We start from the raw sequence: 16126 nt of genomic DNA, 5'->3' as shown, positions 1-16126 counted from the left end.
CTCCAGATTGTGTTGAAAAGGTTTAATTTTCTGGGAGACCACCTACCTTTCCTTGATCTAAGTCCCACTCGGCTTCTCCCTGAGCTATGGGGTCATCTGTCCTGACTGACCTTCTCTCTAGTTGACAGAGAGTCCTGATAGCACTGGCTGCCTCTTTCCCATGGCTGCACCTAGTTGGAAACTGACATAATTTAAGTTGGGGAGAACCAGAACTAACAGAACCCTTGGCCCACTGTAGATCCTGGCCCTACCCTGGGATAAACCCTAGATGCCTGGCTGTTGTGTTTGGACCTGTAACAAGAACCTGAGGTCTGCTGCTAGCAGTTTTCCCAGAGATCTGGGGGACAAAAACTAGTAACAAGAATGGACTTATTTAGTTTAGGCTAAAATAGGGGAAGGAAGAACTCCTGGGTTTTCTATGCTTTGCTCCTGGACATGTTACAATATACAGAAAAGGACAAAAGCCAGCACCTGAAATAAGACCTCATGGTCTCCCAGGAGACAGACTTCTCTTCAGTTCCTCCATGGAGCCAGAGCTAAAGGCTTTTTTCACCACCAGTACACAGCATAGGAGTTCCTGAAGATTTTTTCTTTCCTTTCTTTTCTTCCTTCCTTCCCTTCCTTCCTTCTTTCCTTCTTTCCTTCCTTTGGTTTTCCAAAACAGGGCTTCTCTGTGTATCCATGACTGTCTTGGAACTCATTTTGTATACAAGGCTGGCATTGAACTCAGAGATCTGCCTGCTTCTTTCTCCCAAGTGCTGGGATTAAGGGCGTGCCACCACACCTGATGAAATTTTAATTCCTTAGGGTTCCTTATACACTATTACAGACTTATCACCAGAGCTGTGCTGAGTCAGCTCCCTTGGATGCTCCCTGCCAGGGCATGCTACAGCTGGCCCCTGTTGAGAGCTACAACATGCCTGCTACCCACAGCAACTTTGACCTAGGATTCCTGAAACAGCAGTCCAAGGTTCACTGACTGGCCTGGAACTCAAAATATTGACCAGGCTAGCCTTGAACTCATAGAGATCCTCCTGAGAACTCAGATAAAAGGTATGACCCACCACACCTGGCTTCTGACCTAACTTTTCTTTCAGAACGTGCCAGTTAAAAACTATGAGAGTTGGAGACCATGACTCAAAGCTTAAGAACATTGGTTGCTCTTAGAGAGGATCCGGGTTAAATTCCCAGCATTCTCATAGTGACTTACAGCCATCTATAAGTCCAGTTTCAGGGAATCCAATGTTCTCCTTAGACTTCCATGGGCACAGGCAAAACCCTTACACAAAGAATTATGGAAGGCCTACACGAGTTCCAGGATAACCAAGGTTACCCTGTCTCAAAAATAAAAAGAATTATGAAAGGTAAGTAAAACATGGTGGATTTTACTTAATCCAGCACTTAGAAGGTGGAAAGCAGCAGGATGGGAAATGGAAGTCAGGAGGGGATGAGGTGAGACCCTGTCTTAGAAAGAGAGGAAAGAGAAGATGGGGGGAGGGAGGGAGAGGGAAGGAGGGAATAAGGGAGAGAGGGAGGGAAAGAAGTCACAGCTGAGAAAGGCTTCAGAATTTATTACGGGATAAAAGTACCCCACTCACAAAAAAGTGCACACTTTTCAAGAGAAGGTCACCTCCCCAGGGATTTTAGATAGCTCACCCAGCAAGGAAGAATTGTTTATGAGTTCAAGCATGAAAAAAGACAGGGAATTCCAGGAGTGGGTCTGGGTTACCTAGAGTAGGTTTTACTTCCTTTTTCTGTTTTATCCAGTTTTCTGGATGTGTTGTGGTGTCAGGTATGTACATGATGAGAGCGGGCAGTCCTGCAAGACAGACATGGAATGCCACTGTGACGAAGCAGAGGACAGCTGGTGGTCTTATTGTTTGACTGCTCCGATCCTAGCTGCTCCTGGATGGTCTTGTTTTTCTGTTGGTGGTTGGCCACATGTTGTCCTGCCAGCTCTGTTGATGTCAAAAAGTCAAGCTGCTGTGCAGTGTGGGTTGAGCTGCAGCTTACCTCAGAGTAAAGTCGTTCTTCCTCACTTGTTTATGACGTGATGCTCAGGACCTGGAGGGGCGAAGCTTCAAGTAAAGGAGGACAACACTACCTGCTAGTGGCTTACCACACCCTGCCTTGGAATCATGGCCTCTAGCAGTGTGAAAGGATGGTTGTTTACTGTTTAAATTGCTAAATTTGTGGCACTTTTTCAACGCAGCCCTAAAAACCAACCAACCAACCAACCAACCAAACAACCAAACAAAAGAATACAAAATCCCAGCTCAGGAGTCATCTGGTTCCTACAGTGTTTTAGGTTCTACAGCCTCAATGTGAGTATTCAGAGCCCCAGAAGGCAGAACTGGGGACAGGACAGCATTTCACTTTCAAGCTTTCATCCTTCACCTCCTGAGGGTTGTGTATGCCACCACAGCAAGGCAGATCACTGCTGCCCCAGATAAAAGATACAGGAGCAAATCAAACTGCTGAGAAGACGAGTGTCACTCTCTGGCTTCATCAAGGAAGAAAGGATACACTTCTCAGAGACAACAGGCAGGAGGGACAAGACATGGCGGAGGAGCAAACAGTTGAGGAAGAACTGTGTGGAGGGGACATTAAACCTGGAGTATGCTAGAGACAAGGGAGAACCAAGGCAGGTCGGGGTTCGATTATACGCCTCTCAGGGTTCCAGGTTCTTGTGTAACAAGATACAGGATTATGCAGCGACACAACTGTAACAGAAACAGAGACGTTTCCAGGCAGGAACTGGCTGGGGCAGTTTAGTAGCTCAGATAGCCCCACTGAACAGAGCTAGGGTTCTCCTGTAGTGGAGATAGATGCATAGTGTGAGCTTCTCCTCGGATCTGTATCTGGGTGTGTCATTGTACAAACAACTTCATGCATTGCAGGTCTCATTAGCATTTTAAATTTGTAACCAAGATTGTGACTTTTAGTAATAGAATGAGTCACAATTTGCCTTTAGACACTCAGGGCCTTAGCCAGTAGGAGACCTAATCTGCTATGGTGGTGAGAATCAGGTCCAGCCACTGTCAAATGATGGGAACACTTGTATACAACTGCAGGACTACTGTTCTGTCTGAACACATGGGGAGAAGGGGAACAATATGTTCAGTCATTCCCTCAGGCTCTAGACTGGGCAACTACCTCATAGCTGGGACTTTATTAGTTCTCGAGTTAGCTGTCCCCCTGCACCAGGCATATAGTGCAAGGCACATTTCTTTGAGAAACAAAACCAAATCACCATATACCTTTTCCTAAATCAGGTCTGTTGCTGTGTGTCATATATGTGGTATGTGCTATATAAGGAGAGTGATGTATGGATGTATGTTTACTTTATATATGTGTGTGTGTGTGCGCATGTGTGTGCATGTGTTGTATGGAGGGCTGTGTTCATTTGTGAGACATGAATGTGTAATTAGAAGTATATGGTGTGTTCATATGTGGTTTGGTATATACAATGTGTAGGTGGTGCTGTATGTGTATGAGTGTGGTGGGATGGCACATGTATGTGTTGGCATGCAATGAGAACCACGGCACATAGAGACACTCAAAGAAGTGACCCATTTCTACCTTGCGTGAACAGTCATGCTCCTTCAGAAGTAGAAACCTGGAAGAACCCTCAGTTTTCCTGTGGGGCACCTCCATACCTTTCAAAAGTTCTTGTACTCTAAATTATTATCCATACAAACCAATGTGTGGGTCTCATGGAAGACAGGGAGGATTGGAGATCAAAGAGCTAACCCTTGGTGCCAAGATCTGCACAAAGAAGGTCTACATCACACATCATTGTGGGATAGAGAGTGGGATCTGAGCCAGAGCAGAGGGCTAGTGGCCCAGTTTGGCAGACAGCAAAGGACTCTGATTGTACAGCTATTTCAGACCATAGTCAGCTGCTCTCAGATTTAGAAGGTACATGGCTATCACTCAGGAGGTGTTTGTTGAGCAGTGTCAGCAGAGCATTTAGATTCTTACAAGATAAAGACATTTCAAGACTTGGACAACTAAGAATGGTCATGTGGGTGCCAGGACTGGGGTCCTCCTCTCCTGCAGGGCTAAGGACCTCCTCTCTAGTTCAGGGATGAGGTTTCCACCCCAAGGAAGCACTGTTTCTGGGAGCAGCTGCCTAGCTTCATTCAAACTGGCTGACCTCTTATGACTCAACTCTTGCCAAGAGGAAGTAGGCAAAAGGACTATGTGCAATTTGAGATCTAGTTCTCAATCTCTTCTGGCTTTCCACCTCCCCACTTCTCGGTAGGCTACACCAATATCTTCAGCAACCTCAAAAGCCAGGCTTTGCAGATGGTAGCTGCTAGGACTTCACACCCTCCAGCATGCTGGGATTCATGGATCGGAGCCCCTCACCCCATTCTCTCCTCTGGAGAATTAGACTGTCAGGAATAATACTTGCCCTGTGAGACACTGGAGTTAAGCATTGGGTTCTGATGCCAATGCTTTATTTTACTTATTTATTTATTTATTTATTTATTTATTTATTTATCACACACACACACACACACACACACACACACACACACACACACACACACACAGGTGTCCTCTGAGGCCACAAATTGGGTCCCTGGAGCTGGTCTGTCTGCCTAATGCCACTTGACAAAACCCCTCTGGCCTTTACTAGAGAAGAGGTCTTGCCCTTACTCTTGAGGAGTGACCCACATGGTGTAGCCTCCTCATTTCAGTGCAGTGCCGCCAACACCTCTCATCCCAATCCCCATGTCTTATTACGCCTATGAAAGAAGATTCCTCTCTTAGGATCCAATCTCCTAATTCCAGGGCAGGCCATGCTTAAGGAATCCTGGATAGGCTCTTCCATGTCTGTGGAAAGGATGTCCTAGAGAAATTTCTAGAAACGTTATTAGTCGGCCCCATCCTACTTTTCAGCTTCCTTTTCCACAAACTTTCCTCAGTATGTGCGGCCACGCTAGAGTTACTTCCTGATGTCTGAGTCCTGGTGACAGTGCTGAGGGGAAACTCCCTTTGTCCGTCACGGGTAACGACTCTTCAGGCTGGTGAGTCTAGGTTCACGTGTGCCAGGCTCGGTTGCTTATCAACGGTAACCAACTTTCTCAGTCACAGGCTGGGGAAACGCCCACTCACCAGTTCCTAGGGTGGCTTGGGAACATGAGAGAACCTAGACATCAGATCCGCCTTGGGAAGCCCAGAGGGTGCAGGCTGGCTCCATAAAACAGTGGAGCGAGTTGGAACTCTGCTCTTTTCTCTGTATGGTCTTGAGCAAGGCTCCTTATGTGATACAGAACAGCCTTGTTGCTGCTGTCAGCAGGGTTCACAGTCCACAGCATCTCGACACTAAGTGCTTACTGGCTTAGCTGCGCTCTTACAGAAGCTGAACGAACACTGGAATTTAGGTTCAGGGTGTGTGGGTCAGGGATGTAAGTCATAGGTGTCGAGTTCCAGCAGGCCTGGCCTCCTCCCCTAGGGCCTCATTACTCCTCTACCTATTTTTCTTCTCCAAGGATGCAGGCGAGGGTGAGGGGTCAACTCTGGGAATTCGGACTTAGAGCTGAGACCTTTGTCTCAGGTCTGTCCTGTCCTCCCCTGCCTTGCAGGGTCATCCCCACCCTCTACACTCCAGGAGGAGTTCCCACTTGTTCACTGCTGGTCATCTCAGATTCCATTTTCTGAACTCATCAGCCTGGATATGAGCCATTGACCTCCCACAAAGCAAGTAGCTGTTGTTCTCTTGCTCTTCTCCCTGGGCTCTCCTCCACCTTCCCATGAGCTATGTAGGGTGTGACTGATTCCCACTCTGCAGTCATTCCACTCACATTCTCAAAGCAGCACAGGGATTCTGCAAAAGATTCTATAAGTGGGATATTTGTGGAGTGGGGATTTCAAGAGAGCTTATGGGAACGGGTCTTGACCCAGGCTGAGTTTTCTGTCTGATCTCATCAACAATCTTGGCTTGAAGGGCAGGAGGGCCTTGCTCAATACAGACACATGAGCACCTTCTACAAGATCACAAGGCTAGCTTAGAAGAAGCCCCCCTTTCTATTCAGACCTAGTGCCTAGACCAATGCTGACTTCGTGTTGCTGTGACTCTCTGGACTCGGTTTCATGCAAAGGAAGAAATATTCCTTAACTCTACCCATATTCCCAGAGCGCTGGACACCCTGACACAAAGGATGAAAGTAAGACAAAGGCCCAGATCCTAATTCAGGTGCATGGTTGTCACACTATACTTGTTTTTCTTCTTCCATTTAGTATCCCCTTGGGGATCTTCCTGCCTAGGCTACCCAATGCTGGGACTGTAGATATGCACTACCACACTGAGCTGACTTTATACACATTTATATCTTCCCTATTGTTGAAATACTAGATGCCCCCCACCCCAAAAAAGGAAAAAGAAAATACGAAATCATAAACAGAAGGAAAGACCCTCAAGTGATTTGTAGGGGTGGAGAGACAGCTCAGTTGTTAAAGAGAACTTGCTGCTCTTACAGAGGACTGAAGTTCAGTTCCCAGCACCCACATAGGGAGGCTCACAACCTCCTGTACCTCTAGGTCCAGGTGACCCAACCTCCTCTTCTGGCTTCTGCAGTCACCTGCACATATATGGTATACATACAGACAAGCTGGTACACACACGTACACATAAATAAAAGTTTAAAATTATGGTGATGCATAGCTGAAATCCCGGTACTCGGGAGGATGAGGCAGGAAGATCTGTCAGTTACAGCACAACATGGGCTGTGGAGCGAGGCTGACTCAAAGGGTGAGGACCACACTTCCATGTCACAATTGTAAAAACTGACTTTAGTTGGCTGCCTTTTCTCCCACTGACTCGATGCTTCTATGTGTAATGATCTGTTCTCTGAAGGAGTGCACTCGAGCTGGGAGGAGGAATGCCCGGGCAGTCTACCACCTCATTTAGTTTTTTGTTCTTGGAGTAAGTTTCATTTTCTTTGGCACATGCCCGCTCTGGCAGGATCCACATAGAGCACGATTTTTCTTGCTCATAAATTCTCTTCATCTACTTCCTCAACACAAATAACCTTCATCCTCTTGGAGCTTGAATCTCCCAGTAGCTAGCAACAACCTTTTTCCTGCCCATGTAGAACCAAGTCCAGGCTCACGGCCTCTCAACTGCCCCACAGAACAGGCACTGCTTGCTGTGTTTTACAGACTTAGAGACTGACTAGCTCCCCATGAGGGAGTCCCAGCCAGATTGCTGGAAAGACTGGGATCTCATCATGTTGTCACAAAGTAATCAAGACGGGCCTGGTGACACAGCAGGACAGCATTAAGAGAAGTCAGATAAGAGTTTACACCCTGCCTTTTCCTCATACTAACTTTGAAAACTAGGCAAATTACTGAGCCTGAGTTTCTTCATATTTGTGAGAATAATTCCTACCCTCTAGGGTTTTAATGGAAACTAACCAAGATAATGAGTTTCTGACTCAGTTCATGCCCCACCCCATGCACTCCACAGGGAGCAATTTTCTGTCCAAATGCTCTACCATATCTACTGCCTCATATGAAGTACCATGAGCTTGTGTTTCCAAGTTTCATCTTCTTGGAGAGAATGTTTTCCAATGTCCAGTGTGTCATCCCAGCAGCCTACAGACTTTACTGGTCCACTGTTTGGGGCAGATAACGCCCAACTTGAGCTTATTCCAGGAAAACACAAAACAAAAAAACAAAACAAAGCTAAAAACCCCTCACTTTAACCATCCATGTGCTTCCTGTGTGTCATGGGACTGTCATTTGTGTCATCTTGAGAGTCCTCTTAAAACAACTCTCCAGAGTTGTGGCCCTGCCGTCCCTTCTGATCATAATCTCTCCCAACTCTACTTTCTCACGGTACTGGGCTAACCTCATCTCAGGTAAGATGAAAATGAAGGAGAGAGGACTGGGTAGAAATTATGGTTCGTAACATCCATTAACTCAGTGGTTTTCAAACTTTGTTGCCCATGAGGAGCATTGGTAGTTTTTCTTTGAGACAGAGTCTCGTGTAACCAAGGATGCTTTAAACTCATGATCCTCATTCCTCAATTCTCACATATTGGGATTACAAGTGTGTAATTAGTTTCTTTGGTAGAGTTGTCCTGCTTTTTCCTGTTGGAGATGGAACCTAGGACCTTGCCAAGCTAGGTCCTCATTTGTAAACATTTTTAAAAATCCTTTATGATAGCTATAATTAAGTTGGAATTTCTAGGCCTTGAGACCAGGCACAGTATCAAACTTAAGACCCTTTTGTTTGTGGGCCTAGGTGAGCATTGTCTGAATGGAGTATGAGCGGAAGGTGATGGACCACAGGTATTCCAGGGAGGTAGCACAGAGCCAGGGCCTGTGATGGTAAAAGACATTGGTCTGCTCCCCATTAGCCCTTAGAACTGGAATCTAGGCTTGTACCAAGATCAGCTATGTCTCGAATTGATATTTTGCAGGGTATTTGTCCACCCAGACAAACTGTGTTATTTACTGAAAAAAAAAATCTGTTTCTAGTTGTGGTGTGGCTCAACCTTAGCACACACCTTTAATCACTTTGGCTGGAATATAGACACACCCTTAGCATACACCTTCACTTCCAAACAATGAAGGTAAAGTAAGCTTGCAGAAGGAAGCACCTATGTTTGAAAGTGATGTCTAATTGAGTGGCAAAACGATGAATCAGAGAAAGATTCGACAGAATAGGATATGCCAGAGCTCTGGAAAAGAGTGAAGAAAGGGAAGCTAATTAAGAGAGGGCAATGCAGAGAAAGGGGGGAAAGAGGGCAGTTTTACTGGGAGAGTTTTACAGAGGAAGGCTGGAGAACAAGCTAGACACAGGTGAAGACAGAGAAAAACAGAATGAGAAGGAGCCAGAAGCCTAGAACAGATTGCTAGAGTTAGTTTGAGGTCAAGCAGATCGATTCAGGACACACACACACACACACACACACACACACACACACACACAGAGAGAGGGGGGGGGGGGCAGGTCAGACTGGATCAGACAGTGTCAGCTTGTGGAGGAGTTTGAGCTACAACAGCTGGATCAGCCAGCCAGAGCTCAGAAAGAACAAGAAAGGGTCTCAGAGGCTGAAAACATTCTAGACCTAAATTAGATGGTATGGAGGCTAGAAGCTTTCAGACTAGGCCCAGGTTAGCAGACTGAGTCAATAAGCCTCTGAGAAGACAGTCGCTTCAGGAGAATAAAAGTTGCACTTACAGTGATATGTTTATGACATTAAAAGGCATCTGAAGGCATGAGATGACATTACAGCCACTTCTGGGTGACTTCAGATTACAGATACAGAGCTTGTTCAGGTCATGACTGTAATAGCATTTTACTGATGACCCACATAAAGTCAGCTTTGCCTAATTTACTGGTCCACACCTGTTATGATATAGCTGTCTCCCACACAGGACGTGTCACACCCAGGAAGCAACAGTTCTGTTCTTCTCTGATGAACTTGCTTTTGTTAGTAACTCTACAGGGGCCAACTCAATGACAGTGGTGTCACTATCTGGGGCCCCTGTGAGCCATCTGGGGTTCAAGCCCCCCACTGGGCTGTGATGGGGTTCTGGTGAGGATCAGCAGCTCAGAACAATGCTCTACTCACCACAGAGCACACTCTACATGTTGAAACAGTGGCTGTGATTCAGTCCTTCTGTTCAGACTCAAAAGTGGAGTCCTGTCCCAGAGCATTCATTAAACTCAGAACAGACCACCCGGTGGGAGTGGACGAGACCTGTGTGACATAGTTGAAGGGTGCTGGAGACATCTGCAGAACAATTTGCAGAGACACCTGTGTCCATGTCCAGTTCCACAGTTGAACAGCCAACTATTGTGCAGGTCCTGGGCCTAAGTGGCTCCTCTGGTCTACCCGACCACTGGGAAGAACCTGAGACAGCACCATGGTGAGGTGTAAAGCTCCTGGCGAGCTCGCCAGCCTTGCCCGCTTCTTACTCCAACTCGGCAGCATCTCTGGCGGCTTCATGCCCTGAGTGGAAGTGGAGGGGTACAGGACAACTGAATGAATCTTCTCCTCTCATTCGTCTTTGCCCACATCCATTCTCACCTAGGTCTAGACTGCAGCACACAGGCCTCCTGCTGACTCCAGTTGGTCCTGGCACAAAAGCCAATGTCCCTGATGTTTGTCTCATTGTCTCAGCTAACATTCCTTCCCTTGATCTGGACAGAGGAGGAAGCCCCAGTCACTCCTTCACCAAGAAGTTGATGAGGGCCGTCCTGGGGGAGAGGAAGGCCTTCCTGATGCTTCTCCCCTGCAGCAGCTTGATGCCTAGTTCACTCTGGAGAACAAATTCATGGACTTTGTCCTGGTCTTGGGCAACATGCTGGGGCACAGGGATCTTGCCACAGGCTTTGTTGTTGATCTGAGAAGAAAAAGAACAGAAAGAGTGAGGGAGTTCCCAGGGAGGTAGGGTGAGGAGGCTCAGACTCAAGCTCAGCATTCTGTCTGAGCATGGCTTCCTGTGGCACAGGTTTGGCACAAGTACACTGGAGCCAGGCTGGCCAGACGGCTCTCAGGAGATGTTTTGTTTCTCAGCCTCCAGGGTGGAGTGTAATGCTGGCACCTTCCACAGCACATGCTCACCTTGTTTATTCTTTCCCTTCTTTTGTGCTCTTCTGTCTCCCTGGACTTTAGGCTCCATGAAGATAGGAACCCTGTTGCCCGACTGGGACTTTGTTTCTGTTGAGACAAACTCTTACCATATAGCCCTGGCAGCATCACACTTACAGTGGTCCACCTGCTTCAGATTCTCAAGTGCTGAGACCACAGGGCAAACCACAGTGCCAGGCTTTTGTTTGATTTGTACCCCTAGAACCTAGCACTGTGCCTGGCCTCGAGTCAGGACTGGACATGGGTAAAGTAAGTCATTTCTTTGAGCTTGTTTCCTTAACTAAGAATGGTGTAGCCTCCTGTAGAATAAGACAAGGAAAATCACATCGGGATGAAAATGACCTACTTCCAGTCCACCTGTCACCCAGAGGATCAGGTGAAAAAACCAATCCCTATCTTCATCGTCTGCCACATGAGCCATAGCATTTTCCTCATATTAAACAAACGGAACCTGCATAGAGGGAACATACAGGGACCTAGTGTTTACATAAAAAGGTTTAAGGGGAAAACAAAAAGGCCCAATTCTTGCTGGGTCTGGTGGCGCAGGTCTGTAACTCTAGATAGCTTGGAGGCTGAGGCAAGAGGACAGTTCAGGGCTAATGTAGGTTACAGATCAAGTTCAAGATCAGTTTGGGCAATTTACCGAGACCTGGTCTTAAAGTGAGAAATAAGAAGAGGGCTGGGAATGCAGCTAAACAGGACACTACTTGACCAGAATGCACTGGGCTCTAGGCTCAACCCCAGAAGCTAAAAACAAAATAAAACAAAAATTTGAACTTTGGGCTGGGCATGGTGGTGCATGCCTTTAATCCCAACACTCAGGAGGCAGAGGTAGAGGCAGGAGGATTTCTGTGAGTTTGAGGCCAGCTGAGTCTACAGAGCATAGAGAAACCTTGTCTTAAAACAAAACAAAAATAAAAACAAAACAAAAACAAAACCTTTGACTTTCCCCCCCCTACATTATACTCTTATATATCGAAAATGATACAGTTACCAAAAAGTTTTATGTAGCTTTACTGAGATATGTTTGAGATTATACACACACACACACACACACACACACACACACACACACACACACACACACGTGAGTGGGTAGTCTCCTGCATGTATATTTGTGTACCATATGCATGCCTGGTGCCAGTGGAGACCAGAAGAGGGCGCCAGAGCCCATGGAACTGTAGTTACAGATGGCTGTCAGCCACCATGTGGGTGCTGGGTACCAAACTCACATCCTCTGGAAGAACGTCCAGTGCTCTTAACCATCAAGCCATTTCTCTAGCACAACAGAGGGATTCTTTACTGTTACCTTCTATGTGTGTCCCCTAAACCTACCCAGGTGCTCCTAAATGCAGCTGGAAGACCCTGGAGCCATTAAGGCAGACTGGGCTGGTGTTTCCCCTTTCCAGTCCTTCCAGGCCCTGAGAGTTGAAGCTTACATGTTTCTGGGATATACTGAAGGTCCAGAGAAGGGAACACAAACCTCTGTATTGTAGGCTTGGTCAGGAGGAAGGGGAGGCTGGGGGCTGGGGTGATGGGTCACTGGTAGGAGAGCGATAGTCTGTAGACCAGTCAGGCCCTGTGGGTGGCACTCACCAGAACAGCCATCTGAACCATATCAGGCTTCTGAAGAAACTGTGAGTCCACAGTGGGCCAGGCCTGAAGCATCACACCAGCATCCCAGGCATACCGGTCACAGAGCTTGCTTGGTACCAGCGCCAGGCCTGCAACACCAACACAGAAGGTCAGGCCACTCTGAACACACAGGGGCAATTCGTGAACAGGGTGCAAGGCTCTGCCCTTGGCTTAGAGCCTTCTGAGGAGGTGAGGGAAGTCCTGAATGGATAACTTTTTCCATGAGGCTGTGGACTGGCCACCCTGAGTAGTACTTGTGTTTCTGTTTCGCAGGTTTCTGCATTGGGTTCCTGTGCCAATATCAGAGATTCCTTATAAATTTTAAAACTTTTTCCTATTTGACACTCTTATGATTGTACGTATGGCTGATCAATGGGTTAGAAATCAAGATTGCTTAGGGCCTGAGGATCAAGTGGTGTGCTTCTGCACAGGGAGGAGCTGACCTCTTCCCACAGCTGGTGTGATCCCAGGTATCAGTTGGCTTTCTTTAACAGCATGCAGGGATGTGAGGATGGATGGACATGGGAGTCTGAAATGAGTGGACAAGCAGGCTGCCATGTCGTGGGGCTACCCTGTTGCTGGAGAAGGAATGGCTTCCTGAGAGCAGGCCCCAAGGACAGGCTGTCCTCACAAGCTTCTCCTGCCATGAGTATCGGGATCTGAAAATCTTGTCCCCAGCCCTTTTCACACAGAGTACACTGGACAGAAGGATGCCCTCAGCCCTCCTGGGAACTTAGCATTCTCACCCTACTCCATAATCTTGCCTCACTAGACCCCTCATGAACGGACTCTTGGCTCAGGGTGGGTCACAAGAATGGACAGCTGGGGCGTCTTCCTTTTGGAGCTAGGAATGGAACCCAGTGCCTCCAGCTAAGTAGGCCCAGCACTGGGATGTACCTCGGGATCTTCCTTTTCTCTAAGAACAATGCTTTATGTGTTCTTCATAAGAAGTTTATTCTTCTACGTATACTGCTTATGTGTGCATTACAGTTGTGCTGCGATGAACCTGAGGTTTGCATGTGTTAAGTAAGAACTCCACCACTGAGCTACACTCACAGCTCCTTTGTAGTTTGAAAAGATATTTACGTATACTGTGAAATCAGTTCAACAGTTTTCTTCTGGTTTCTTTGGAAAGTTTCATTTTTTTTTTCTATTTAACTTTCAAACTTACCAGTAATTTATTTTATTTATAATGTAAAAATTATCTTCAAAAACACAAAGTAAACTTTACACACCCAGTTATTGCATAAAGCTTTCTTTCCCCATTGATTTGTGGGTTTTCTTTTAAATATTATTATACTGGGATTGGTTTGGGACCACTGGCTTCGGATACTCAAAGTACGGGTATGCAAGCAGGTAGAACTTGGGCCAGGATGTGCGTCAACACATGCTGCTTCCTTTACTCAGAGGAAAAGATCCAGAGATGCAGGTCAGTGAGCAATGTCTGTTAGCATGAACACTACCTGGGTCTGACACCAGGACTGCAAACACACACGAAAAAACACAAGTGTGCATGCATGTGTATACAAACACAGGATCAGTCTTACTGAACCATGAGTTAGTAATTGCTCATTTACACCCATCACAAGTTCTCCTTCTTCTCACAGACTGAAACTAATAGACCTTAGGTAAGCCTGAGCAGTGGACAGGCCACTGCCTTGACTCAACTGCATTCACTGCAGCTTTTAAAGTTTTCCTGTCTGATACCTAGGTGATCGGTATTGCCAGTTACTAGGAAGGAAGTGAAGGCTCCTTAGGGCCCAAGGAGTACCGGCCTGGCCTCCTCCTCCCAGTGCCAAGCTGTCCTAGCCTCCTCTTGGTGCACACAGCAGGTCCTGGCCCGAGCTATTGTACTTCTCAATGAACTTAGTGGCCTTCTGATAAATGCAGGAAAGATCCCAGCTTCTTCCTCCTCTAAAGTAAAATGGAGGTCACAGAAAACAGACAATCGTGTCTTTATTTGCTGAGCTGGTAGGGGCTTGTCCTGTGACCCAGATGTATTGGGAAGGTTTCCAAAACATCCGTATGGAAGTCATACAGGATGCCTAGGAGATGAAAGGATCTTGAATAAAAATGTTCTGGACAGAAGCTGTTATAATTTCCACTGAGAAAAACAAGGAAGCCCAGACTTCCTGAAGTAATCAGGATGCATATTTATAGGGATGGTCCCTAGCCAGGCTTTCCCTGAATGGTGGGTGCAGCTTGGCTGCAAGGGTGGAGCTTAGTACCCTGCATATGTGCAGGTTTTGCCACTTTGCTCTTCTAAGTGAAAATAACCAACATGTGTATGGCAAATACAAAGACACAGCCAAGGTGAGAGGTCAACAAATGGGATTGGTCTGAATGCAGGAGGTGAGAGACACAGGCCTGGCCAGCATGCAGGGCCAGCATGCAGGGCCAGCTGCACCCTTTCATCCCCACTCTGGGGAGCTGACCTTCCTGCAGAAGACATAAACAAGCCTCCCCATTCCCACCTGAGGACTGGGTCCCAGGCTGCCTTGGTGGCCCACAGTGAATGCTGGAGGGCCGAGTGGTGGTCAGTTTCTGTGGGTGGCAATCCTCTTCTGGTGGCATTTTGGAGCTGCCCCTGCCCCCACCTCCCCATCCTTGTGTGTGCTACTGATCCCACTGAGTAGGCCAGGAGGCCCTGGGTCTGTGCTTACACTGCTTATAGAGATCATGGCAATTCCAAGAAAAGGAGCAGGAAGCAGGGGCACTGAACACTGACCTTTCCCAGAGGAATGAATTTGCTCAAATGTTTCTGGAAGAACAGCATCCAGATTGCATGAATATACCATCAGAAGCTGGGGAGTGGCTCAGTGGCAGAGCATACACTTAGCATGTACAAAGCTGGACTACGTTTCCAACACCATAAACTAACAACAAACAAACAAACAAAACTCATCAGAGGGCCTGGTGGGATGGAGACTCTGGATGAACATTTAGAAGTGCGTTGGATACCAAAACAGACAAAATCTGAATGAGCTTATGAGACGACAATGAAAACAGGCTGGGGTGAGTGGGTAAAAGTGCTTGTTGAGCAAGCTTGATGATCTGAGTTTGGATGCTCAGAACCCACGTAAAAGTTGGACCCAGTAACCTAAGCATCTGTAGTCCACGAGTGCTGCTATGGGGAGACAGAAGGTGGAGACAGGGGGAGAATCTCTAGTAGTTCTTGGGGCAGCTAACCTGACTTACACAGTAGGTAATAACACCCTGTTAATACCACACACACACAGAGAGAGAGAGAGAGAGAGAGAGAGAGAGAGAGAGAGAGAGAGAGAGAGAGAGAGAAAGAGAGAGGAGAGACAGGGGAGAGACAGAGGAGAGACAGAGACAGAGAGAAACTGAATCCTTAAGGGATGAAGAGTACTCTGACAGACTTTTGCTGAGCCACAACTAATGATCAACTAGAGGTTTGGACAAATGATAGTTAGTAGTACTAGTTGGACAAGGACACTTTTACATACCTGCCCAGAGTTCTGAGGTTATATGAGGGGCCAGGGGGGCAGCCATCACCAGCAGAGCACACAGAGCATCCTCAAACTCAGGGCTGTGGAGAACCAGTCTCTGAGAGGCTTGCTAAAGAGGAAGAAGAGGAACATTTGAGACTGAGGTACAAGTAAGCAGGGTGAGAAGGCAATGAATGAAGGCAATGCAGAGACTGAGCAGGTGGAAGAAACAGTCATTACTCTTTGCCCAAAAGACTAGACTTCTCTCTCAGAACACACACCCAGCGCTCACACACCCAGCGCTCACACACCCAGCTTCTCACACACCCAGCGCTCACAACTGCCCGCAAGGGCAGGGTTTGTACCCCATCTGACAAGTGGGGGGCTCAGTCGCAGCAGGCGAGGAAGAGCTGCTCTGGG

General features: G+C 47.1%; 1 protein-coding gene across 2 annotated transcripts in view; it reads right to left on the bottom strand.

Moving 5' to 3' along the window:
• Positions 1-9192: 9192 nt before the first annotated feature.
• Lars2 (leucyl-tRNA synthetase 2, mitochondrial) overlaps positions 9193-16126 on the bottom strand; it is a 96022-nt gene continuing 89088 nt past the window's right edge. For both annotated transcript variants that reach the window (NM_001413842.1, XM_087563027.1), the window contains 3 exon segments: positions 9193-10371; positions 12216-12343; positions 15725-15836. In NM_001413842.1, the coding sequence (NP_001400771.1) occupies positions 10192-10371; positions 12216-12343; positions 15725-15836 (420 nt within the window). In that variant the 3' untranslated portion in view covers positions 9193-10191.

Source organism: Rattus norvegicus, chromosome 8 (genome assembly GCF_021556685.1).
Source record: "Rattus norvegicus strain SHRSP/BbbUtx chromosome 8, alternate assembly SHRSP_T2T, whole genome shotgun sequence".
NCBI classification, from domain to species: domain Eukaryota; kingdom Metazoa; phylum Chordata; class Mammalia; order Rodentia; family Muridae; genus Rattus; species Rattus norvegicus.
Note: the sequence above shows the minus strand (reverse complement) of the source record. Positions and strands in the feature narration are given on the sequence as shown.